This window comes from Diabrotica virgifera, chromosome 4, assembly GCF_917563875.1.
Source record: "Diabrotica virgifera virgifera chromosome 4, PGI_DIABVI_V3a".
Classification (NCBI taxonomy): domain Eukaryota; kingdom Metazoa; phylum Arthropoda; class Insecta; order Coleoptera; family Chrysomelidae; genus Diabrotica; species Diabrotica virgifera.
This window is the reverse complement of record NC_065446.1, coordinates 205,800,357-205,825,370: the sequence shown is the minus strand read 5'-3', so window position 1 is coordinate 205,825,370 and position 25,014 is coordinate 205,800,357. Positions and strand designations below refer to the sequence as shown.

Sequence of the window (25,014 nt, the reverse complement as noted above, 5' to 3'; positions counted from 1 at the left end):
TTTTGCATATCATTGTAGTTACACCCGAAAAAATAACTTAAACCCATGAAAACTTCCAAAAATGTTTCGCAAATTTCCTCTATTGGAATTTGCGATGCAATGACATAGATATAAGAACTGGCACAATTATTATGGTTTCAAGTTGATTTTTCGGGTGTAACTACAATCATATTATGCAAAAAATTATTGTTGTTCTGAAGCTATTTCCTTGTGGCATTTTCTAACCAACTATTTTAAATGGGAAATAAGCCACATTTTACTAAAAAATGATTTTTTTAGTAAAATTGTTTAATTCATTTTTTAGTAAAATTGTGGCTTATTTCCCATGTAAAATAGTTGATTAGCAAAAAATTATGTTGTATCGCAGATTTAAAATGCGGTTATCTCGAAAACAGTTGAGTTTAGCGAGATCAATACCTTTTTTAAGTAAAAATATTAAGAGAATTAAAGTTTTGACTCAAAAAGTATGTAGAGTGGGGGATAAAAAATTGAACGTATTAAATGAGCGCATGTGACACCCTCTGGGTAATACATAATTTTTGGTAGCGAATTTAGATTTCTCATCCCAAAAAAAACCCCCGCTTACCAAATTTCCTGTTGTTATCCCATGCGTGTTAGGAAATATTCAAGGATAAATAAAATAAAAGTTTAACTTTGACACCCTGTATTTCGGTTATCAACTTTCGTACTAAGGTAAGTTAGCTTAAATCGACCTATGTTAAGCTCAGGAATCTAAGGTTAAGCTATGGCACATTATTTACCAAATATCCTGTATAAATAGTGTGACCAACTAGCCCGAAAAATCCGGGACATGGCCCGAATTACGAAATCGTTTCCCGACGTCCCGGAAAAGACTTCCGGGCCATCCGAATTTTCAAAGTTTTGGTTAAATTATATTTTGAAATTTTGAATACATTATTCTTCTAAGAATTCACATGAAATTGAATTAATGGGACGAAAAAAAGACAATTTCTAGAGTGTAACATTAATACCACATCCAAAACCATGCATTTTATATTGTGGTATTATAGTTTTACGAAAACTCAAACTCTGAACGTTTCCCTGTTTCTGTATTTTAATAATTATCGTCTTCTGAAAAAACGATTCAAAAACAGGAATATGTAATAATGACTATTTTACAAAATCACTCGACTGACGTCTCGTGATTTAAGTCAAAATTTAATTCGCGAAAATTGCCAGGCAACAAACTTTCATACCAGTCGAAAATATTGCCGGCAAAATTTTCTCTCTTGTGATATTATATACGATTATTTCATTCATAGGAGATTCTGACCTATAGAAAGCTACAGAAATCTGAATTAAATCGATAATTTTTGATAATCTCCCGTCGTTAAGTATATTACGTCAGATGCCCTTCGTTGCTACGAAAAAATACATTCAGTGACATTAATGACAATTAATGTTTTAAAAATTATAAAAGTGATGACTTTCAATTGTCAAATATTTATAAAAACTGTGTGTTTAATGGTACTTACATAAATAAATTACAATAAAATTTTGGTTTTGAACAGTTTTATTCATGAAATAATCGCAACAAATTGCACTCGACCTCTGAAATTAATATAGAATTTCAGAGCTCTTGTGCAATTACTACTGATAATTATATTTTCCTATTAAACTAAGGTTCTATTTACATGTAAATCCAACATCAGTTCATTTTTTTTTAATTTTCCCTTTTTCGAGAACGATTTAGAGATTGGAAGTCAAAACGTCAAAAGCTAACAAAAATATAATTATCATTACAACCCATTCCATCAAAAAAAAATTTGTCGACATAAAAATTTTACTTAAATAATTATTTAAGTTTACTCTAGTTTATAATCAATAAAATGATATTAAGTTTTATACTTAAAAAATGGCCCGATTTTCATTGAAAAGTCCCGGATTTTAGGTATTTTTTTAAGCCTTGTCCCGAATTCGACTGAATTGGAGTTGGTCACACTATGTATAAACGAAACTTATCATCTACAAAAATAATGATTAATTATTAAAAACAATAATTAAATATCCGCATCAAACTTATACCAATTTTTTATTACATTCTAATAAATAAAATTCTCCTCAGTCTGTATCTAAAAGAGCCATTCCAAAGTTCAATATTTTGCAGATAGGTATTGTATGTAAAGGCACAGTATATAGAGGTTCCCTCTTTATACTGTGGTAAAGGCAAAGTTTACAATTATCGTTTTAATTAAAAATAAATTGTAGACGGTACATTCCATGTCAAATCAAAACCTTTAGGATCTCAGACTTTTCTGAAACTTGGTTAATAGCTTCTACGGGACGTAAAAATAATTAGGGTCAAAAAGTTTTCTTCTTCTTTTTCTTTTTTTTTTTCCAAAATGTTATTTTATGCGATTTTACAGTGATTTGGTGTTTATTTAAACAAATTTGCATTTTTTACCTCAATGGAAAAAATAATATTTTAATAGAAGGGATTCAATAGTCATTATATGGGATTATAACAAGTTAATTTGATTCAAAACAAGTTTTTGATCAAACTTTATAGAGTAGAAAACGTTAAAATACCCTTTTATTTACATTTTCCTCCATTCCCAAAATACATCATAATCGAATTGGCTAAAAATTTGCAAACAGATAGCTAAAATATATGACTTTAACTGGTTAGAAGGATTTGAATTATATTACAATACAAAAAAAGTTACATGCAATAATATCAGACTCAAAGTATATTAGTCCAGTCGGGATAGCATTTCACCTTGCATGCCGAGCTGCCCAAAAATTTTATTTTTCTAATCTGTAGGGGTATCAATAATAGCCTAAATTTAAAATCGCGAATGAATTCCTCCGTTACGTTGATTTTAAATGAGAACCGTTTTTGCTCAATACCTCCGCCATTTTTAACTTTTCGACAAAAATGGTAGGAACTGATTGTTCCAAATAAATCGTATTTACAATTATTACATTTTCTTTTTAAAAATTTTTGTCGTCAGGTCTATACTTTTTAAGTTAATTGTACTTACAGTAGACGTCTATATTTTTGATTATGATTTTACTTGTAACTTTTTTATATTGTAATATAATTCAAATCCTTCTAACTACGTAAAGTACTATCTTTTGGTTATATGTGGGCAAATTTTCAGCCAAATCGATTATGATGAATCTTGGGAATGGAGGAAAATGGAAAAAACGGTATTTTAACGTTTTCTACACTGCACAACGCTTTTAGTCCAAGTAATGAAGCTTAAGGCTGTTTTATCAGTTGAAGCACATTGCAATTTGAAATGGTCGTATCACTTACTTTCCTAGACTGCTTACGTCAGACACACGTGACTCCCTACTTGAAATTGATTTGAAGTAGGGAGTGCGACCGACAATTCGATCTTTACTCAGTGGCGCGGGCGGACAAGTATTTTAATGACAACAAAATGCATTACTCTCCATTCAAATTAGTTTTGTCGGGAATACCTTTTTAGATTGATTTTATCGTAGATAATATTTTAAAAACAATTATCACATTTTTGTCGCATAGTTTGGCCTAGGCCAAACTAGTTTATCCTGATATAATAAAGATTCACACTTCAGGATAAACTAGTACGGCCTTCTTCTTCTTCTTCTTTTTCTTGTAGTGCCTATCCGTTTCGGATGTTGGCGGCCATCATGGCAATCTCTACTTTTCACACTGCTGCTTTGAAAAGATTTGTAGTGGTTGTGTTGAACCACGTACGTAGATTTTTCAGCCAGGAAATCCTTCGCCTAGTACGACCTAGCCTACACTAATTTAGCCGAGTCGACAGTAATTTGACGAACATGTAAGGACTTTTACATGCGGGGAATTCCCAAATGACGTCCTTTATAATCCAAGGATGGTACCAAAAGTGAGAAATTTGACTTAGGCTGTCTGTCCGTCGGTCCGTCCGACCGCGAATATAACTGCTCCGTCACTAAACTAGGTAGAATGACAAATAAGGTGTCAAATGAAAGCTTATAATCCAAGCATGGTACTAAAGGTGAGAAAGGTCACTATACCAGGTAGAATGAAAAATGAGGTGTCAAATAAATGCTTATAATCCAAAGATGTTATTAAAGGTGAGAAATCTTACCGAGGCTGTCGTCCGTCTTTCCGTCCGATCGCGAATGTAATTCTTCCGTCAATATACCAGATATTCAGAGCAGCAGTGAGAAAAGTAGAGATTGCTATGATGATCGCCAACATCCGAAACGGATAGGCACTACAAGAAGAATAAGAAGAAGGCCGTACTAGTTTATCCTGAAGTGTGAATCTTCATTATATCAGGATAAACTAGTTTGGCCTGAAGTGTGCGTCTTTATATCAGGATAAACTAGTTTGGCCTGAAGTGTGCGTCTTTATATCAGGATAAACTAGTTTGGCCTAGGCTAAACTAGTTTGGCATGAAGTGTGTTTATTTATATCAGGATAAACTAGTTTAGCCTACGCGTGATATGATAAACTAGTTTGACCTAGGTCATACTAGTTTATCCTAGGCGATTAGGACAAAGTAGTTTGGCCTAGGCCAAACTATTTTGTCCTGAAATCGGGTTTGGCCGGTAACATATACATTATTTTAATATATTTATAGGTTGCAGTTACATAAGAAAAGTATCCAATTGATGAATAAAACACAAATCGTGGATAGTATGTAGTATAATTTTCTGTCTTATTTTAAAACACCCTGGGACTCATTTCTTATCTTGTCAACTTATATATCACTAAACCAATGTAATACTTAAAAATACGCGTAAACTAAAGAACTTGTAACTTATACCACTAAACTAAACTAATAATATATTAAGTACTTAAAAATACCCGTAAACTAAATAAGTTTAATGTTTTCAAAATAACTAAGAATACTGTAAAGTGTAAACTGTAAACACCAAGCAAGTTGATGAAGAAAATACAAGAATGAATAACTGGAAATAGATTCTAATTCAAGCGAACTGACTGACTGACCGTACAACTGACTGACCGTTGTACGTTCATGAGATTTGTCATCACGAAGGCGATAACGATGAAACTAAGCGCCAATGCTGCGGAACACGTTTCATTATTAGATTTCAATATTTTTAGAAAATTTTCTTCAAAGTTGGAACACGCTTTTCTCGATTATTACTGGACACAGAAAGGTGAAAAAAAATCAACGATTACAGAAAAAAAACTCTTTCAAGTGATGGGAGTAAAAAGTTTGGTTATAATAGAACGTTAAACATTATAATCTAATTTTTCAACAGAATTTTCAAAAAAATAAAAAACGTAAAACCATCATTTTAAAGGCAACATAATTTCGAATAACGTGTCCAAATTTCGAGACATTATGTCGGTAAATAACAGAGAAAACACTGTCCCTAGGTTTTGGTGCACCGATAAAACAGCCTTAAAATAGGACAAAACCTCGCAATTTTTACAGAATGGATGGATTTGCTTGAAAATTTGAGAATAAGTAGTGGATAGTCCAGAGATCAAAATCTATACCATGCTGAAAGGCGCTTTTACCATTGGGGTGGTTGCCACCCCATCTCGGGGGTGGAATTTTTTTATTATATTTTAATAGCAAAAGTTGGTAAAAACGTTCATTTTTGGCAAAAACGTTCTATACATTTTTTGCTTAAATGGACAGTTTTCGATTTATTCGGTATCAAAATTGTTAGTTTTATATCGAAAAAATCAATGTTTTTAATAAGTTTTCTGCTAATTACTCCAAAAGTTTTCGTTTTATCAAAAGAGCTTTACTTAACAAAAACGTACCTTTTGAAAAAATAAACAAAACCGTTTTTTTTTTAATTTCTTTAAGACCAATAGTAATCGAACTATACTTGGTTATATGTTGGCTCTTCTTCGTCAAATGCTAAATATTGTAGTTTCAAAGTCAGAAGACGGGAAAACTATGCATTTTTCGAGGACAACTTGTTAAAACTAATTTAAAGTACTTAAAAATATCTACCCCCAGAAATAAAAAAATCATAGCTCAAAAATTAAGTGACTTATACTAAAAATAATGTCACTCCCTATTTTTTCAGCGAAAAAGTGATCGAAAGCAACCCCCTAATCACCACCCTAATCAAAATTAGTCATTGGCCTTATTCAGTCTTTTTTATTTATGTATTATTAATAGGTTCTAAAAATTTTACCGGCTTAGAATGATAGAATATTGGAAAATCGAGTTAAAAGCGAATAACGATTTTTTTTAGTTTGAAAAAAATGGCCTTTTCTTCAGAATAGCAAGATTAGCATCAGAGATACAAAAAAAATGTTTAAATATGAAATTGTAGCCTATTTAATTCCCAAGAACCAGGTTTGCAAAAAAGTTTTCTACAACAAAAATTGAGTGAGCTATGGACAATTAAAACTTGTAATAACATGCAAAAATCACCTTTACCAACTCTTTAAAAGTCACCTCTTTTTGCGACTGAGGATTTTAAAAAGATTTAATATTAATAGGCTTATAGACCTTGTAAAAACCTACAAAATTATTTTTTAACAAACTTTCTAGGATAAGAGATAAAAAAGTTACGATTAAAAAATCAATATATTTTTGCTTTGAAAAAAAAAACCGAGAAATCCCATTGGAAGCATAATAATTTAAGTAAGTAGTGTTTTTAGTCACTGGCCTTATTTATTTATGTATTATTAATAGCTTCTAGAAGTTTAACTGGCTTAGACTGATTAGTTTAAAAAAAAATGGAGTTTAAAGCGAATAACGAATTTTTGTAGTTTGGTAAAAAATGCCATTTTCTTCAGAATAGAAAGATTGTGAATAAATCAAAAACTATTAATTTTATGAAAAAAAATGTATAGAACATTTTTTGCTTAGAATGAATGTTTTTATCAACTTTTGCGGTCAAAATATAATAAAAAATTTCCACCCTCGAGATGGGGTGGCAACCACCCCCATGGTCAAGGCACCTTTCGGCATCATATAGATTTTGATCCTTGGACTATCCACTACGTACTCTCAAATTTTCAAGCAAATCGATCCATTTTGTAAACATTGCGAGGTGAAAAGCTTCGGTTCCTGGCCTATTTCTCCACAAATAAAAAAAAACAAAAATATAGAAGCAAAAATTTTTAATTACAAAAATTTATAATTATCATGGATATGTATATACCTAAATACCATTATGTACCACAGAAATGCTTTCGTTTATTACAATTTACGTTACTACATAAAACTGTACATTATGATTAAAATTGTCAATTTTCTACATATTTACACAAATTCCTAATCAGTACTAATAACATAAATTTACGAGTTTAATAGTTAGTGATTAAAAAATTATAAATATTACACAGTACCAGGAAATTACTTAGAGATTTTTAAAAATTTCCCGAATTGCCATTGGCCAAATGTCCAACGCGTGACTACTTCATTAGAAGGGATGAACACAACAATTAGTCTAGTCCTAACATAAGGGGTCCCGTGGGAAATTCTAGCTCGTCGTGATTTGATTGTGTAAATATAGGTTTTTTTTGGGTCGCTGAATCCAATGGAAGTGGTCTGGAAGCCCAAATATTGTCCGTTTAATTGATATTAACAAATTATGGTAAACTTGTGTATTTTTCAGGTATTATTAGAAGCCTTGTAAAAAAATTGATAGTGTTGTGTTAAGGTCTTCTCTGGTGTATTCTTGGACGCTGAATAGAATGCGACTATAAGCATTATAGTCACGTTTACTCGTAACTGCGTAACCTTTACGAGCGTAACTTGCTTATTTTTAATACCAGACACTTTTTTTAAAAAACACGAATATTTTTTTTAAATCTTTAAAAATGTTGTAATGAGTTTTTCTCAAAAATTGCTTTACTTTTAGTTATTTTATGTTGAAATATTAGTTTTGGAATTTGACGACTATGAACCTGTTGTTCGTTGGCTACAACTCCGCTTCTACTGGATCTACACACCCCACACTTACACCATTCTTTTCACTTTTTTGTAGTCTATATCTTTGCTAAAAAAATTTTTGTTGAAAAAATACTTACTTTTTGAGTTATTTGCGAAAAACCGTCTAAAAACGTGTTTTTTTTTGTTGAAAATGAACATATTCAACAATTAAAGGTGGGAAACAATCAATATAATGTCAATCTATAAGTTACTATCGCTAAATTTAACAACTCCACTAGCTTCATCTCGTTTTATCTCACATTTTAATATGTTTTCCATCTTTTGCGCTATTTTGCCTGTTATTAGCGCGCTCATCACTGTATAACAACAGTTGCTTAGAATTAATCACTCTATCAACTTCCGGATCTATTTTAAAGGTATCGTTTTTCACTCCCGAAAAGTCGTGAAACTCACTTCCAGGGTAAAAATCGGCACAATATCCCTTTTTTTGTTTAACATGTTAGCTACGTGCCTGCCAAATGTCATGTCAATCCAAGTGATGTTTTAAAATTCAGAACAAAACCGTGAGTAAACGTATTATTAACAGTTATTTTGGCAATAATAATCTATTAATAATAAAGTCTCAACGTAGTTTAAGCTATCACGACTAGTGGCAATCGATTTAGCGTATAAAAATACAACTATGAAAAAGACTACAAACTTGCTGTAGGTAGCGCATGATTTCGAGCTTTTCGACGAATAAACAATTATTTTGTTACTAACAAAATAAAAAAAAAACATTTTGAGTAATCGTAACTAGTCGCATTCGATTCAGCGGCCAAAAATACATAAGAGAAGTCCTTAACACTACCAATTTTTTTACAGGGATTCTAATAATACCCGAAAAATACCTAATTCTACCATAATTTATTAATAACAATTAAGGTGAAACAGTAGCGATCAACAGGTAGCGAAAACGCGTTTCAAGATTGCGGCTGTAATTTTGAATATTTTTTCGAGATATTTTTCACACGTATTCGTAATATAATATAGAATGGCGGTACAGAGCCCAATTTGAAAAATATATTAATATGTGGAAATTACTCTGTAATTAAATAAAATAATAAAAAAACGAGCCTGTACCACCATTAAGAAGAACAAAAAAATACACTTTTTTCAAATAAACTTTTTTATCCGATGCCTAGATTTTATGTCATTTTGGAACTACTAATGAAATAAAAAATTTTAGTAGTTCCAAAATGACACAAAATCTAGGCATCGGAAAAGGTTTATTTGAAGAAAGTGTATTTTTTTGTTCTTCTTAATAGCGGTACAGGCTCGTTTTTTTAAAATTGTATTTAATTACAGAGTAATTTCCACATATTAATATATTTTTAAAATTGGGCTCTGTACCGCCATTCTTTATTATATTACGAATACGTGTGCCAAATATCTCGAAAAAATATTCAAAATTACAGCCGCAATTTTGGAACGCGTTTTTGCTACCTGTTGATCGCTACTGTTTCCTCTTAAACAGTCAATATTTGGTCTTCCAGACCACTTCCATTGGATTCACAGGCCCAAAAAACCAATAATACCACCATCAAAACACGGCGAACTAGAATTTCCCACGGGACCTCTTATGTTGCGACTAGACTAAATAGGAAACCAGTATCATAATTTGTCGAATGATGAATCATGCGAGTCCAGGTTGGAGAATAAGTTGTACAAATAAAATTCAGACTTACTGAAGTAGTAGTCATCAAGATTTCTAAAAACTACCGTATACCACCTAACACTATCCAAGTCTGGAATATACCTATTCTATTTAGTGACCCATATTACATCATGGTCATTATTTAAAGAAAATGTTTCAACGGATTAATAAAGACTCATATTTATTTCCTAAGTACAGCAAGTAAAGTAATTTTACATCAATTAATATTTTCTTTAATTTAAAGTAGTAGTTTGCTTCCGAAGTATCTCCGTGAAGTGGGATGTGTCTCAAGACACATCCCACTTTTTTCTATGTGTAATGAAGCTGAAGACTACTATTTTGACATCACCATAGCATACATTATAAAGAAGCGCTTATTACACGTCTCTTCAACTATATTCCTTTAACCAGCAACATTTAAAATTTGCCTTACCAAAGATAAGCGAACGACGCGACAGCGGAGTCGCGTGCGGGGAAGACACTTTCTGCATGAGTTAGGAACAATATTTTTTCTAAGGCCGTACGTTTGGAAAAAGCCACAAAAAATAGAGTCATATCCATTTTTATTTAGGAGTGAAAATACACAAATTATTTCTTTGACAAGGTTGTCAAAACCAAACTTTCAATATAATGGGTTACCACGTCGACGACATTGGTTTCCATGACGACGATTTAAAACCATTGTAATTTGACTTTTAAATATTTTGTCAAATTAATTTTATTTCATCGAACTATTGCGTTAATTTCATTAAAACATGAACACAATAAGATATATTTAAAATAAATTAGTAAATAATATCTAAATATTAGTTTATTGCATGTATTATAGTATAATCTAATGCCATATTAGAAGGTATTCTACTTTCGCGCAAGCCGTGCGGGAAAAATTACTTTCACGCACTCCGTGCGGGAAAGTGTAACTTTCGGAAACGAAATGCGTGCGGGAAAGTGGATGTTTAAGCACGGCCGTAGAAAAATATATTTTTCCTGATTTTCATTAAGTCTAAAACTTGTTCATTAGCCGTTGTATACTACATAGCTGCTTGTTACATTCTATTGATACAACAATATAGACAATAAAATCCATTATAGTAATATAGCTTTGTGGCCTAATATTTCCTCTGATAGATCAAGATCACTGCATGAAACTTGTAAATATAACTTCAATTACTTTTATGGCTTTCCCACGTACAGCTTTATGTAGAACGGTATCACCATTATAATTGCAATCGTTAATATTTAATTTTTCAGTATTTAGCAAATATGTGAAAGCTTCAACCGAGTTGTTAAAAGCTGCAACATGGAGTGGTGTGTCGCCATGTATATCAACCAGAGTTAAACTCATATTACACTCATCGATTAGATACTTCAGGACTTTCATAGAGTTTTCACAAGCAGCAATGTGTAAAACAGTTTTACCCTTTTGGTTACATGTCTTAATATCCAATTGTGTGCATTGTAATAAATATTTAAAACTTTCTAATGAGTCATTGGAAGCTGCTTCATGAAGAGGAGTATTGCCATTTTCGTCTATAATATTAATGAGGTACCCATAACTGTTGACTAAAAAGGTTAAAGCATCTATAGAATTTCCTTTACAAGCTTTATGCAAGGCAGTTTGTTTTACTTTATTTGTAATATCAAATAAATGTGCGTATGCAAGTTCTGAGTGTAAGTAATCAATTATTTTTGTTGCATTTCCATATGCAGCTTTGTGAAGCACGGTATCACCTGTATTGTTGCAATCATTAACATCTATTTTCTCAGACTGAAGCAGAAATTTGAATGCTTCTAGTGAGTCATTATAAGCCGCATCATGAAGAGGTGTATTACCGAATTCGTCCTCTAATTTGGGACTCAGTTTATAGCCATCTATCAGAAACTTAAGCACATTCATAGAATTTTCATAAGCAGCCTTATGGACTACCGACTCACCACGTTCGTTGCATTGATTAACATCAAGTTTGGCCTGAATTAAGAACTTAAGAGCTTCTAATGCATCGTTTGAAGCTGCTGAATGCAAAGGTGTATTTCCATAATTATCTACCAGATTTAGCTTTGTTTCTGCATTAGTATTTCTATTAAGTCCCATAGTTAAATGTTTAATCACATCTATTGCATTGTTAGAAGCTGACCTGTGTAATAAACTAACTCCCCTCTTATTTTTAGCAGTTAAGTTTACTTTGTTGTTTTCTAAAATTATTAGCGCATTAAGAGAATTGTTTTTAGCTGCATCATGGGCAGGAGTGTTGCCATATTTGTCAGGAACATCACAAGCTAACTTACAAGTGAATATTAAATAAGTTAAAGCATCTGCAGCATCACCCCTCGCAGCACTATGGATGATTGTATCACCATCGTTATTTTTTTGGTCAAAGAGATGTTTGTATTCATCTTTTGAATAAAGATACTTGATTATTTTTACAGCATTTCCACCTGCTGCGCTATGTAGAACAGAATTACCTTTGTTGTTGCAGTCGTTAATGTCCAATTGAGCAGTCTCTAGTAAAAATGTAAAAGCTTCCAAGGAATTAGTGGAAGCTGCTTCATGAAGAGGTGTATATCCGTATTTGTCAACTAATTTTGGATTTAACTTATACTTGTTAATTAGACAAATTAATATATTGACAGCATTTCCTGAAGCAGCTCTGTGTATAAGACTTTCTCCATCTGTGTTTACAGCACTTAAATTCAAATATTTATTTTTCAGTAATAAGCTTTCAGTCTGTTGATCCAAATCATTTAATATTTTTACTGTTTTTGGTGGATTATATGAAGAAACCAGTGAAGAATTATTCACACAAAGTAACTCGCTTTGTTCAAAGTATTCAAGTATATCAAGAGAGTCAAACTGGCAAGCATAATGAAGCGGTGTATCTCCATTTATATCAACAGCCGTATATTCCAGTTTATATTTCTCTATGAGTGTTTTAAGTAAAGTAAGAAAACCTGCTTGTGCAGCCCAATGAACAGATGTATCTTCATCTTTATCTTTAACGCTTAAATTCAATCCATGATATGTTAAATAATCAATCAAATCTAGAATAACATCATATTCTACCTTACACCGAATTCCTTTTTGCTGATCCCTCCGTATAAGTTTTAAGTACTCATCAAAAAATGTTATCGTTTTAAAATTATCGCGATATTTCATTTTCTCAAAGATCATATTAAAATATATTTTGTATTTGTCTGAGTCCCAGCACATCATTATGCTGTAGTGAAATATGGTCAGTCCATTTTCATCAACGCAGTTTATTTCAGCTCCTTTTTCTACTAAGTACTTCACAAGATGTGGATAGTGAGCAGATAGGTGCAATGCCGTTTCACCAGAAGAACCCCTATGATTAATAACATTGGAAAAACCATCGTATTCGTGAAAGACAAATTTGACAATATTAAAATAGCCTTGAAATACTAAAAGTGATATATTTTCTACCCATCTTTGTTCACTAAGTGTCCGACCAAACTCTTTACTAATCTTATTGTAACCTCTATCTGATATTTTGGTGATGAGAATTTCTTCAAAGAATCCAGATACACCGGCATACTGTGTATTAAGGAAAAGTTTATTAAGAAGAGCTAAAAGTATAGAGTCGCTAATACGTTTATGACTGAGGCAATTCCAAATGTATTCGGCGGCAAAGTATTCTTCGAAACTTTTGTGAATAAATTTAAAATCTCCGTTTTTTTCTTCGAATATTCCAATTGAAAGCATCGACGTATTTATAGAGGGGGATATATCAGTATTGAAAAGTTCTTGTAGTTCGCGTGGAATGCCCTTACTAGCAGCAAACTTCCTTGTTTTTGTTAAGTAAGTACCAAAAGCATCTGTTACAACAATACTGTTAATGGCACAACGATCACATTTTTGTTGTTGAACAAAAGTTTTTTTCTTCTCTTCTAAAAATAGCTTATAAAACTCATACACACTTAACGATTTAGAAAATATTTTTGATATATGTTCAAGATGATCCTCGTTGTTTAGTAATATATCGATTAATAATCTTAACGCAAATGGAGTTGAACAAAATTTTTTAATTCCAGGTGCTTGTGCTTTTAAATCGCAAAACACTTTTTTTGTTTTCTGTACGCTAGTTGCATTTTTAAATGTAACGTATTTTTCAAAGAAAATCTCTTGATCTTGTTCATTAAACGGCTCTACCACAATGGTTTCCACGTCAGGCTTATTTCGAATTTTTTTTAAGATAAAATCGTAGTTCCTGCAGGCCATTATTACTAATAAAACGTTCAAATTTTCTGAATTTGAGCCATCTTCAATCAAATCTTGCACTTGATGAATGTACTCTGAATTATTTTCGTCTATTCCATCGATTACGATAATCTTCTCAATAGATTTTAAAGCCTGTATTTCGAAATTACCTCTAGTATCTTGTAGCTCACTGTAGCTTAACAATCCTAAAAGACTGGGATTCAAACTTTTATTTTGTAGATACTCTGCTGCTTTTGATAATTCTATATTTATTATCCATGTCAGTCGGGAACAATTTTTATCTTTTAACTTTCTCGATAATATTATATTTTCTAAAAGAGTTGTTTTGCCAGCTCCTAGAGGGCCAGTAAGTACAGCTACTTTTTTATTAATCGTATTTAGTTCATTGAGTAAGAATTCTTCGGAAAACAAATTCTGGAAATCCATACTCAAATGTCGAGGCACATAGTATTTTTCTGATGTTATCGAAGGTATTGAATATTTTCCTAAAGATAAAGGTTCCTTTTTAATTAGTTGCGATATAAATAACTCGTCAGTTAGATATTCTATCTTGCAAATTGTTACTATATCATCTAGTACAATATGTTGATCTTGGAATTCTAAAACTGTTGGATTTTTCAAGTCTGAGTCATGATTGGATAACCTATTTTTAATAGATTCTACTAGTTCTTTGTACGAATCTCTGCTTAAATCACATGATTCTCCTGCAGATTTAAACAAGGAAGAAATATAAGACTTATCCATGATATCTATCGACTTACAACCATCCATTAAATTTGCCACCCTACAACTATTTAACAGATGTTTTAATGTTACAGCTTCACCTTGAAATTCAATAATCGTGTTATATACTATTTCTTTTGTATTTTCATCGAATAGATTCAAGCGGATTTGATCGTTTTCAACATTAGTATCTTGAAACTTGAAATTTTTTGCAACAATGATAACCTTCTTTTGTTTATTAGTGTCTAATATTCTTGATATTTTATTATATATTTCTGTACTTTGATTCTCGTCCATTTCGAGAAAAGAAACAACTAAATATTTAACGTTTTTTATTTCAAAACATTCCACAGTATTTTTAATCGTTTTGTAATCACTCTGTAAAGCTAGAAATAGTACTTCTTTGAAGAACATTTCATCGGGTTTGTCTTGTTTCTTATAAATCAATTTTATACTGTTAACTATTTTAGCTAAACATAAATCCAAATTATGTTCAACTTTGATTAAATTAATGGCAAGTGAAAACTGATAGGGATTTAAAAAAGAGATTTCGTAATTTAAAAACTGTTGAATACATCTATCATTTTCCTCTCTATACCAAATAAGTCTCATATAATTTTTCGTCATATAAACGGAATGTTTAGAGCCCAAATTTCGCCAGTAGTGAACATGATTTATTATATACAAATTTTTTAACGAAGGGTTTTTTTTCTCCATGCTCATAATGAGGTCAGAAATTTGTTTATCAATTTGTTCTATACTAACTTTGATGACTACAAATTTGGATATAAACTCTTCAATATCATTATGATTTAGAGAAATACTTTGCCACGTAAGTTTGTCTTTATCGACATCGCTTATGTTTTTTTGATAAGTTTTAACTTCGTCAAATTTTTTGCAATGTTCTTCTTTAATACTACCCATTCCCACTTGATTTCCAAATATTTTGTTTATTATATTATTTTCAGATATTCTTTTAGGGTTAAATGTACTATCTGGTAAATTGGCATTGGTACATAATACTATAGCGTTCGTCTTGAAATCTTTAAACTTCCATTTTATGTCATTATATGACAGAATATATTTGTAAATACTAAAATTATCAGATTTTGGATTAGTTGACCAGAAGTTCTGATGAGAGACTTGTTTGTTTTCCTTAAATTTTGCCTGTAGTAATAAGCACTCATCATTAATTTTAAATACCAAATCGTCGAATTTTCCAGCCTCTATATATTCATTTGCCAAGCTCCAGTTGTCAAAATGTTTGAATGCAGCTACTGCAAATAGGCAATGGAGTTTCCATTCATAGTCAGTGCCTAGATTTGCGACTGGGCCTTTGGGATATTCTCCCACCGCTTTTTGTGTTTGTAACTTTTGAGTCTGCTTGTCCTAAAATATATAAAAGTGTAATTGAAACATAATGTTGTACAATGAGTACAAAAATATAATAAAAAAATAGTTAAAAATATACGAAAAAAAAACTTTTGAATATTTTCAAATAGTTTAAGTTTGAGTTTGGGTTCGAATTATAATTTAACAACATTTATGATTTAAATTTATTATACTACCAAATATATATAGTTCATTTGAAGGATTTTGTCCGAAGAGTGAAATCCTGCACATCAAATACATCTGGTTGCTTTTGGTGTGAACGCGGCCTAACAAGGGGAGATTTTACCGCTAATGCTGTGTTCTCACCAAAAGCGATTGGCGACCGCAACACAATTGCAATGAGACCGCAACTTTAGTTGAGTTACTGTCTAATTACTGAAATCAATTGTTTTAAAGAAGTCTCCTGTTTCGGTAGCCGTGAACAAAATGACATCCTCGTCAGATGAAAATATTCAACCGAATATTCAACGAAGCATTCAACCTAGGAATTTTGTGCAGTAAGATGAATCGTTATGTAACTTTTTGCATTCGATTCAGGAGTGTCAGGAAATTTTGTGAACTAAATTGATCGCCGGGAGATGAAAATTGCATTTTGGGAATAAGAATTGCCTTGAATAAGAATTGCATTTTCAACGTGCGAAGAGTTTGAAAATGAAAAATGTAGTCACTGAGTACAATTTTTCACGATCACGATGATCTCCGAGTTACCTGGTGCCCAGGGTGGAACTCGTCGCCCGGAGTTTTATGTTATAGTCATTCAAAATCAGTCAATAACCATTACTCGGGGGGTTTTGGGGGTCGCTAAGCACGAATTTCATGACCGCGATGGTCTCCGAGTTACCTGCTGCCTAGGATGAAACTCGTCGCCTTGAGTTTTATGTTATAATCATTCAAAATAATTCACAACTATTATTGGGAGGTTTTTGGGGGTTACTGACTGAGAACAAATTTCATGTCGGCGATGATCTCCAAGGTACCTGGTGCCCAGGGTGGAACTGGTCGTCTGGAGTTTTATGTTATCTTATGTATATAATAATAACCATTACTCGGGGGTTTTGGGGGTCGCTGAGCAAGAATTTAATGTAAGCGATGGTCTCCAAGGTATCTGGTTGCGTGGTTTAGTTTGCATTTTTATTGGAAAATAAGAGTTGCGGTTGAGCCAACACCCGGCCAACAGCTAATATTTCAACGCTGTGGTAGTTCTTACAAAATAGTGGGTTCCATTAACATCACGTAACTCTGGTAAGTGTTTGGACCTAAGTACATTATGCGCTCATTAAGAAGAAAACCCGATTTGTTTACATTAAATATAGACTTATTTTTAAACATCATCATTAGTGAGTTCATCGATAAGGCAGGTTTTTAATTATTTATAATTCAAGTGTGTACCAACTGCACAGATCAGTAGATATATAAACGAAACGTAAATGTTTCCGACGGGCAATGACCCGGTACAAGCAACAGTATGCAAAACGCATACTATATGCAAGCAGTTCAAACAGGAAATTTTATACAAACTCAGCAAGACTACCAAATTATAAATCCAATGATAACAAACAGTCAACAGCATCCATATCTCCAAAATCAATTTCCTTTAATTTAAAACCAAAATAATCTTTTACAAAATTCCCAAGCACTATTACCATCAACCTAATAAATATGAATAATACTTATCATCCCAGTTATCCAAATCCTCCCCAAAGAAACATAAATACTTAAATAACCGAAATGCCAAATATATGGTCTAGTGACGACGAGGAATACGTGTTGGATGATAGCAATGATTAAAATTGAATAGAAGTGCAGATTAATCGCACCCGTGGCAAGATGTATCTCATAAACGAAAACGCTTTAAAACACAAAAATCTACGGAAAATGACCATCATCATCATTCTCTTTGCCTTATCCCTATGCGGGGTCGGCTTCCCTAATTGCATTTCTTTATACAATTCTATCTTGGGTGATATCCCCTTCGTGTCCTGCCTTATCGTCTCCCCCCAGTTCTTTTTGGTCTTTCTCTCCTACTCCTTCCAGGAATCTACACTTCAGCTATTCTTCGTATTGGGTAATTAACGTCTCGACGTTGAACATGACCAAACCATCTTAACCTATGCCCTCTCATTTTGGCATCAATTGGTGCCACACCTAGACTTCCCCTAATATACTCATTTCTAATTTTATCTTTCTTTGTCACTCCACTCATCTATCTAAGCATTCTCATTTCCGCCACATGCATTCGTTGTTCCTCTTTCTTTTTCACTGCCCAACATTCAGTTCCGTGCATCATAGCCGGTCTTATGGCTGTTTTATAGAATTTTCCCTTCAGCTTCATTGGAATTTTTCTGTCACACAACAAACCACTCGCTTCTTTCCACTTCATCCATCCAGCCCTAATTCTACTGCATGCATCTCCATCTATTTCTCCATTACTCTGTAATACCGATCCTAGGTACTTAAAACTATTGCTTTTCACAATCATTTCGCCATCCAAAGATACCATTTTATTTGTTACTGCAAATTTACATTCCAAATCCAACATTCCATCTTTACATTCCAAATACTCTGTTTTGTCCTACTAAGTTTTAAACCTTTTTCCTCCAGAGCTTGTCTCCACTGTTCCAGCTTTTGTTCTAAGTCTCTTTCACTATTTCCTATTAACACTACATCATCAGCATACATTAAGCACCATGGAATACTACCCTGTAGTTTCGCTGTTATCTGGTCCAAAACTAATGAAAATAAATAAGGACTAAGCACCGAGCCTTGGTGCAATCCTACTTTCACCCGAAATTAATCAGTCTCTCCCACACCTGTTCTAACACTAGTCGTTACTCCCTCATACATATATCTCACAATCTTTACATATTCGCCAGGGACTCCTTTCTTATTGAGTGCCCACCACAGAATCTCTCGAGGAACTCTATCATATGCTTTCTCAAGATCAATGAATACCATATGAGCGTTGGTCTCTTTATTCCTGTATTTTCCATCAGTTGCCTTACAATGAAAATTGCATATGTTGTTGATCTGCCCTGCATAAAGACAAATTGATTATCGGATATTTCGGTTTCTTCACGTATCCGTCTATCAATTACTCTCTCCCATATTTTCATGGTGTGGCTAAGTAGTTTTATAGCCCTGTAGTTTGTGCATTGTTGTATGTCTCCCTTGTTTTTGTAGACAGGTACTAATATACTGCTTCTCCATTCGTCTGGCATTTGTCCAACTTCAATAATTCTATTAAATAGATGTGCTAGCCAAGTTATTCCTGTCTCTCCCAATGCTCTCCATACTTCCCCAGGAATATCATCTGGTCCGACTGCTTTTCCTTTCTTTATTTTTTGAAGCGCTTGAGCCACTTCCTCGTTTGTTATTCTGGTAACCATTGCTGTTACTGTCTCCGTTAACTCCACAGGCTCGATTTTTTAAACTTCAAACTGATAGTACGAAGTAAAATCTACTCTTAGTAAAAATTAACATTTTTAGCTCAAAAAGTATTATTTAAACTTTCATACGAGTTGAAAAAGTAACAGTTTTTGTCAGTGAATAAAATTGTATACCTATTTATATAGGTAAACTTTAAAATTTTAGTGAAAAGTCAATTAAGAAGACAAGTGTATTCTGACAACTAATAAATATCGGTCCCCGATGGGGGACAAAACTACACAACCGACGTCTTTTGTGACGACAGATGCTGATATGGATAACAGTATTTTAATTTCAAGTGTTACTAGTAATAATCCAAGTGATAGTAACCTCCAGAAAACAAAGCAGTTGGAACCGAAAACTTTCAATATTCTTTCAGATAAGTACAATGTACAAAATATTTGGGTATACATAGAAAGCACTGAAAATAATGTAGGAAAATTGCATGCAATGACAGTTGCCCATATCCTTTTTAAAAAATTTAAACTTAATAACATTTTGGAAATTAAGAGTATAGGCCGAAACCGGATTAAGGTTTTATTAAAATCATTATTAGAAGCAAATAATTTAGTTAAACATCCCCTCCTAAAGTCAGAAAATTTAAAAGCATTTATTCCAAATCACTTACTTGAAATTAAAGGGTTAGTAAGAGATGTTGATACTCGTTACGATATCAACTATCTTATGGAAAATATAGAATCACACTCACGCGTCACTAATATCTACAGATTAAATAGAAAAGTCCAAAAAGAAGACAGAACAGTTGAATTTGTACCAAAAAAAACTATTGTTGTTACTTTTGAGGGGAATATTTTACCTGATCGAGTAGCTTTTAATAGAGTCTTTTTTCCTGTCGAACAATTTGTAGGAAGAGTGACCCAATGCTTCAAATGTTTTAAATTTGGGCATGTATCTAAGCAGTGTAACAGTACTGAAGAAAAGTGTATCAATTGTGGAGAAATTAAAGACGATAAACATAATTGTGATAAAAATTTAACTTTTTGTATACACTGTAAAAGCAAAGATCATGTTTCTATCTCAAAAAAGTGTCCCTCTTACGATAATCAAAAAAAAAAATTAAAAATATAATGATACAGCAAAAAACCTCCTTTAAAGAAGCTAAAGAAATTTCTGAAAACTCCTTATCCAGTTTAGTAAGTCACAACTCTTTTTCACCGCTAACAAATTATGACCAAAATTTTCCAGTTCTTCCTAACAACCATCGTATGTCATTATCACAACCTAATCAAATTCCTAAAAATACCAATTGCAATCAAAATAATTTCCTTTCCCAACCCAATCCTGTAAGCTTTAGTCCTCCAATGAAAAAGAAGAGAAAATCAAACTCTCCCACTATCCAGTCACCTATCCATGAACCATTATTTCCATTCTCCTTTGGACCTTCACAACCTTTGCCGATAAATTCAAATAAACCAAACTACGCTTGTTTGGAAACCAAGAAGAGTAGTATAGCTAGCAACCTATCCATTTTTATCGTGGACTTTTTAAATAAAATTCTTTCAAGTAACAATAGACAACCTATTGATATTAAATTAATTACAAGTAGCATAGAACAGGTATTGGAGGATACTTTGAAAAACCAATAAAATGCCCAAAACACGCAATTTAAATATAATGCAATGGAATGCACGTTCTGCTATAGCTAACAAAAATAGTCTGGTACAATTTCTTTATGATAAAAATATTGACATTGCTATTATAAGTGAAACTTGGTTCAAAAGAAATCAAAAATATAGTTTTAGTGGTTACAATATAGCCCGCAATGACAGAAACGATGGCTACGCTGGTGTGGCAATTTTGGTACACAAATCTCTTCGTTTTGTTGAACATAAAATCAATATAAATTACAATGAAAATATTTTAGTGTGTGCTATCCAAGTTAAATATGGAACTTTATTGTTAAATTTTTTATCTATTTATAAACCTCCAAAAATACAAACAAAATATGACGATTGGACTAAAATTTTTGAACAATTTGAGGGTCCTTTAATTATAGGTGGTGACTTCAATGCACACCACTCTATATGGGGTTGTCGTAATAATGATACCATAGGGTCACAACTTATAAATGTCGCAGATGATTTAAATTTAACAGTTTTAAATAATGGCGAACCTACAATTTTGAGACGTCCTGATCAACAAGATTCGGCTGTCGATGTAACTTTTTGTTCACCTGAATTGGTTAACAAGACATCTTGGAATGTCATTCCTGACACTCTAGGATCAAATCACTATGTCATATCTATAGAACTTATTTTTGCAATTAATGAAAATGAAATATCTCCTAAAAATAAATGGAATATTAAAAAAGCCAATTGGGCGTTATATACCTCTACTATTCAAAGTTTACACGATACAAACAATTTTCACTCGGATAATCTAATTGATAAGTACTCCTTCTTCATAAATAATATAAATACGGCTGCGGGAGCAGCTATACCCCAATATAAACCTTATAAATGTAAAAGGCACCCACCTCCTTGGTGGAATATTGATTGTGACAATATTATCAAACAACGAAAATTGGCTCTAATAAATTACAAGAAAAAAAGTAATTTTGAAAATTATGTTCAATATCAGGAGATTGCAGCTAGAACCAAAAAAACATTAAAAAGTATAGCCAAAAAACATTGGATTGAATGGGTCTCTTCGCTCAATAAAAATACATCCGCTACAACTCTTTGGAATCAAGCTAAAAAACTTTACAGAAAACCGCTATCAAACATAAAATCTTTAGATCAGAAATGGATGGATGACTTTCTTATTAAAGTTGCACCCCCCACTGCGAACCCTCAAATAATTCCCAGCTCCATAGCATCAACCCCAGCTGATAAAAATCATTTTCTCTTAAAACCTTTTACTTACAATGAACTAATTTTCGCTATAAATAATCGTAAAGATAATAGTCCAGGATACGATCATATCAAATACTCCATGCTTTTAAACCTTCCAGAAGTAGCAAAACATTTTCTATTGGACCTTTTTAATCGTATAGTTCAAGACAATTCTGACGTAAATATTTTTAAAGACATAATTGTTATTCCGATTCTAAAGCCTACAAAAGATCCAAATTCAGCCGAATCTTATCGACCCATTTCTCTTTTTTCGTGTGTATTTAAAACTTTGGAACGTATGTTAAAAAACAGACTAGAATGGTGGGTCCATACTAAAAAGTTACTACCAAACAATCAATTTGGATACAGACGAGGATGTGGAGCTTTAGATGCTTTAGCTACACTTGTAGCGGACATACAGGGTAATTTTTCTAGAAATAATTATTTGCCTACTTTATCACTAGATATAGAAGGCGCTTATGACAGTGTGTGTTTACCTCGATTAAAAGACAAAATGATCAATCAGTTTCAAATACCCATAAAACTAGCACAAACTATTCTTAATTTCTACACTGATAGACGCCTATACGTTAGAAACCATAAAAATGAACTTCTTGGACCACGTTATAACAGTTGGGGATTACCTCAGGGATCAGTCTTAAGCCCTTTTCTTTTTAATCTGTATACGGCTGATTTTCATAGCCTTAATGTACCAAGTATTACTTACAAAACAATCCAATATGCGGATGACTTCCTCATATATACAGAAAGGACAAAATATGAACCCTCCCTTACAATCTTAAGAAAATTACATGAATATTTCTCAAAATGGTTTTGTGAAAATGGTTTTAATTTATCCACTAGTAAATCTAATGTGTGTATTTTTTCACAACATAATATTCCTAACACAAATACTATTTTATTAAATGGCCAAACTTTAAATTTCTGCAAGTCAATAAAGTATCTAGGCATGTTTCTAGATCAAAAGCTAACTTGGAAATTACACATCGAGCATATGCTTGACAAAAGCCATAAAGGTCTAAACTTTTTAAAATCCATTTCTAAAACTTGGTGGGGAGCTGATGTAGAAACAGCTTTACTATTTTACAAATCTTACATCAGATCTATTCTGGACTATGGATGTATACTTTATGGATCAGCAAGTAAACAAATTTTAAATAAAATTGATGTATTTCAACGTACTGTTCTACGTATCTGTATGGGAGCAATGAAGTCTACTCCAATAGCACCATTGCATGTTGAAGCTTTAGAACCTCCCTTGAATTTTAGAAGAGATTATCTGAGTGAAAAATTTGTTGTGAAAATTGCATGTATCAATAATTCATTATATTCTAGCATAAGCTCACTAAACACAGATGATCTAACAAACAGTTACTGGACTCATAAAAATACACCAACCCTGTGTACAGCCTTTAGAACCATGTGCAACAATAAGTATATCAACAATATCAACAACCTTGATACTAACGACTATTTCGCATTTTTTTATGAACCAGATATACATATACCTACATATTATAATAGTTCATTATTAGATTTATGCATCTTGAATTCCTGTATAGACAAATGGCCCAAAGCAACTGTAATCTATACAGATGCATCCAAAACATCGGAAGGGACCGGATGTGCTTTCTACATTCCATCTAAGTCAACAGAAAAAATGTTCAAATTACCTTCTAATTGCTCAATTTTTAGTGCAGAAGCAATTGCAATTCTTGAATCCTTGATATATTTCGATAGTTTAAACAATAATTCAGTGTTAATAATATCCGATTCATTGTCAGTTTTATTATCTCTCAAAAATTCAAAATTACCCAATTATAATTCTAATCCTTTCATTTACCAAATTAAGAACATGCTTGTCAAGCTTAAAAATAAAAATAAAACTACTAATTTTATTTGGGTAAAAGCTCATGTTGGTATAAAATATAATGAGCATGTTGATTCTTTAGCTAAAGCTGCAATAACCTCTTCAGCTGAAATTGTACCAGAGGAGAGAATTTGTATTCCTGACACTTTTTGTATCTCTAAAAGAAATCAAATAGATCGTTGGAAAACTTATTGGCAAACTTTTTGTAACCACTCAACAACACAATATATTTATATCCAACCACAAATTCCAAATTCGAGATGGTTTAAGAAATTTAGTAACATCCGTAAATATATAACAACCTTAATAAGATTGAGATTTGGTCATGCTTGTTATCCTACTCATCTTGCTAAAATCAAAATTTACAATTCAGACTTATGTGAAACATGTCAAGAACAAGGAGATCTTAATCATATCTTTTTTAACTGTTCCAAATATATTCAGCATACAGGAACTCTTTTAAGCAGCTTGCAAACGCTGCAAATATTTCCTCCGTACCAAATAAATAACCTATTGGCTACTAATGAAAAAAGAGTATATGATTGTCTAATCAAATTTATACATAGTACAAATGTATGTCTGTAATCAATTTTAGCCAATCTCGTTAACCTTTTTTTTTGCCCAATTGTTTATTTTCCCTCCTTTTCCCTATTTATAGTAATGTCTTTTAGTAATTTTTAAGAGGTTTTTTTTTTTTTTTTTTCTTTTGACTATTTTGATCTGTTTGCAATAGTAGGTATAGATAGACACTTTTTTATTTAGTATTAAGTAAATTAGAATAATATGATTTTCTTTTTAATAATTTGTATTAGGTTTAATAGTTTTTTTGTATTAGTATTAATTATTATCAAGTTGTATCTGGCTAAATAGCTAAGTGCTAAAGTCACAAATAAAAAAAAAAAAAAAAAACTCTACAGGCTGTCTGTCAAATTCTTCATTTAATAAATTGTCAAAAT

The 25,014-nt window shown here is 32.1% G+C and overlaps 1 protein-coding gene across 3 annotated transcripts in view; it reads right to left on the bottom strand.

The window, feature by feature from the left end:
• LOC126884080 (uncharacterized) overlaps positions 1-25,014 on the bottom strand; it is a 112,979-nt gene that overhangs the window by 66,826 nt on the left and 21,139 nt on the right. Inside the window, exon 3 of one of the 3 annotated variants that reach the window (XM_050649865.1) lies at positions 10,334-15,883. The exons of the other annotated variants lie outside the window; for them this stretch is intronic. Within the exon in view, the coding sequence (XP_050505822.1) occupies positions 10,673-15,883 (5,211 nt within the window). The 3' untranslated portion in view covers positions 10,334-10,672. Of the gene's footprint in view, positions 1-10,333; positions 15,884-25,014 lie in introns of those variants that run through there. 3 annotated transcript variants of the gene reach the window in all.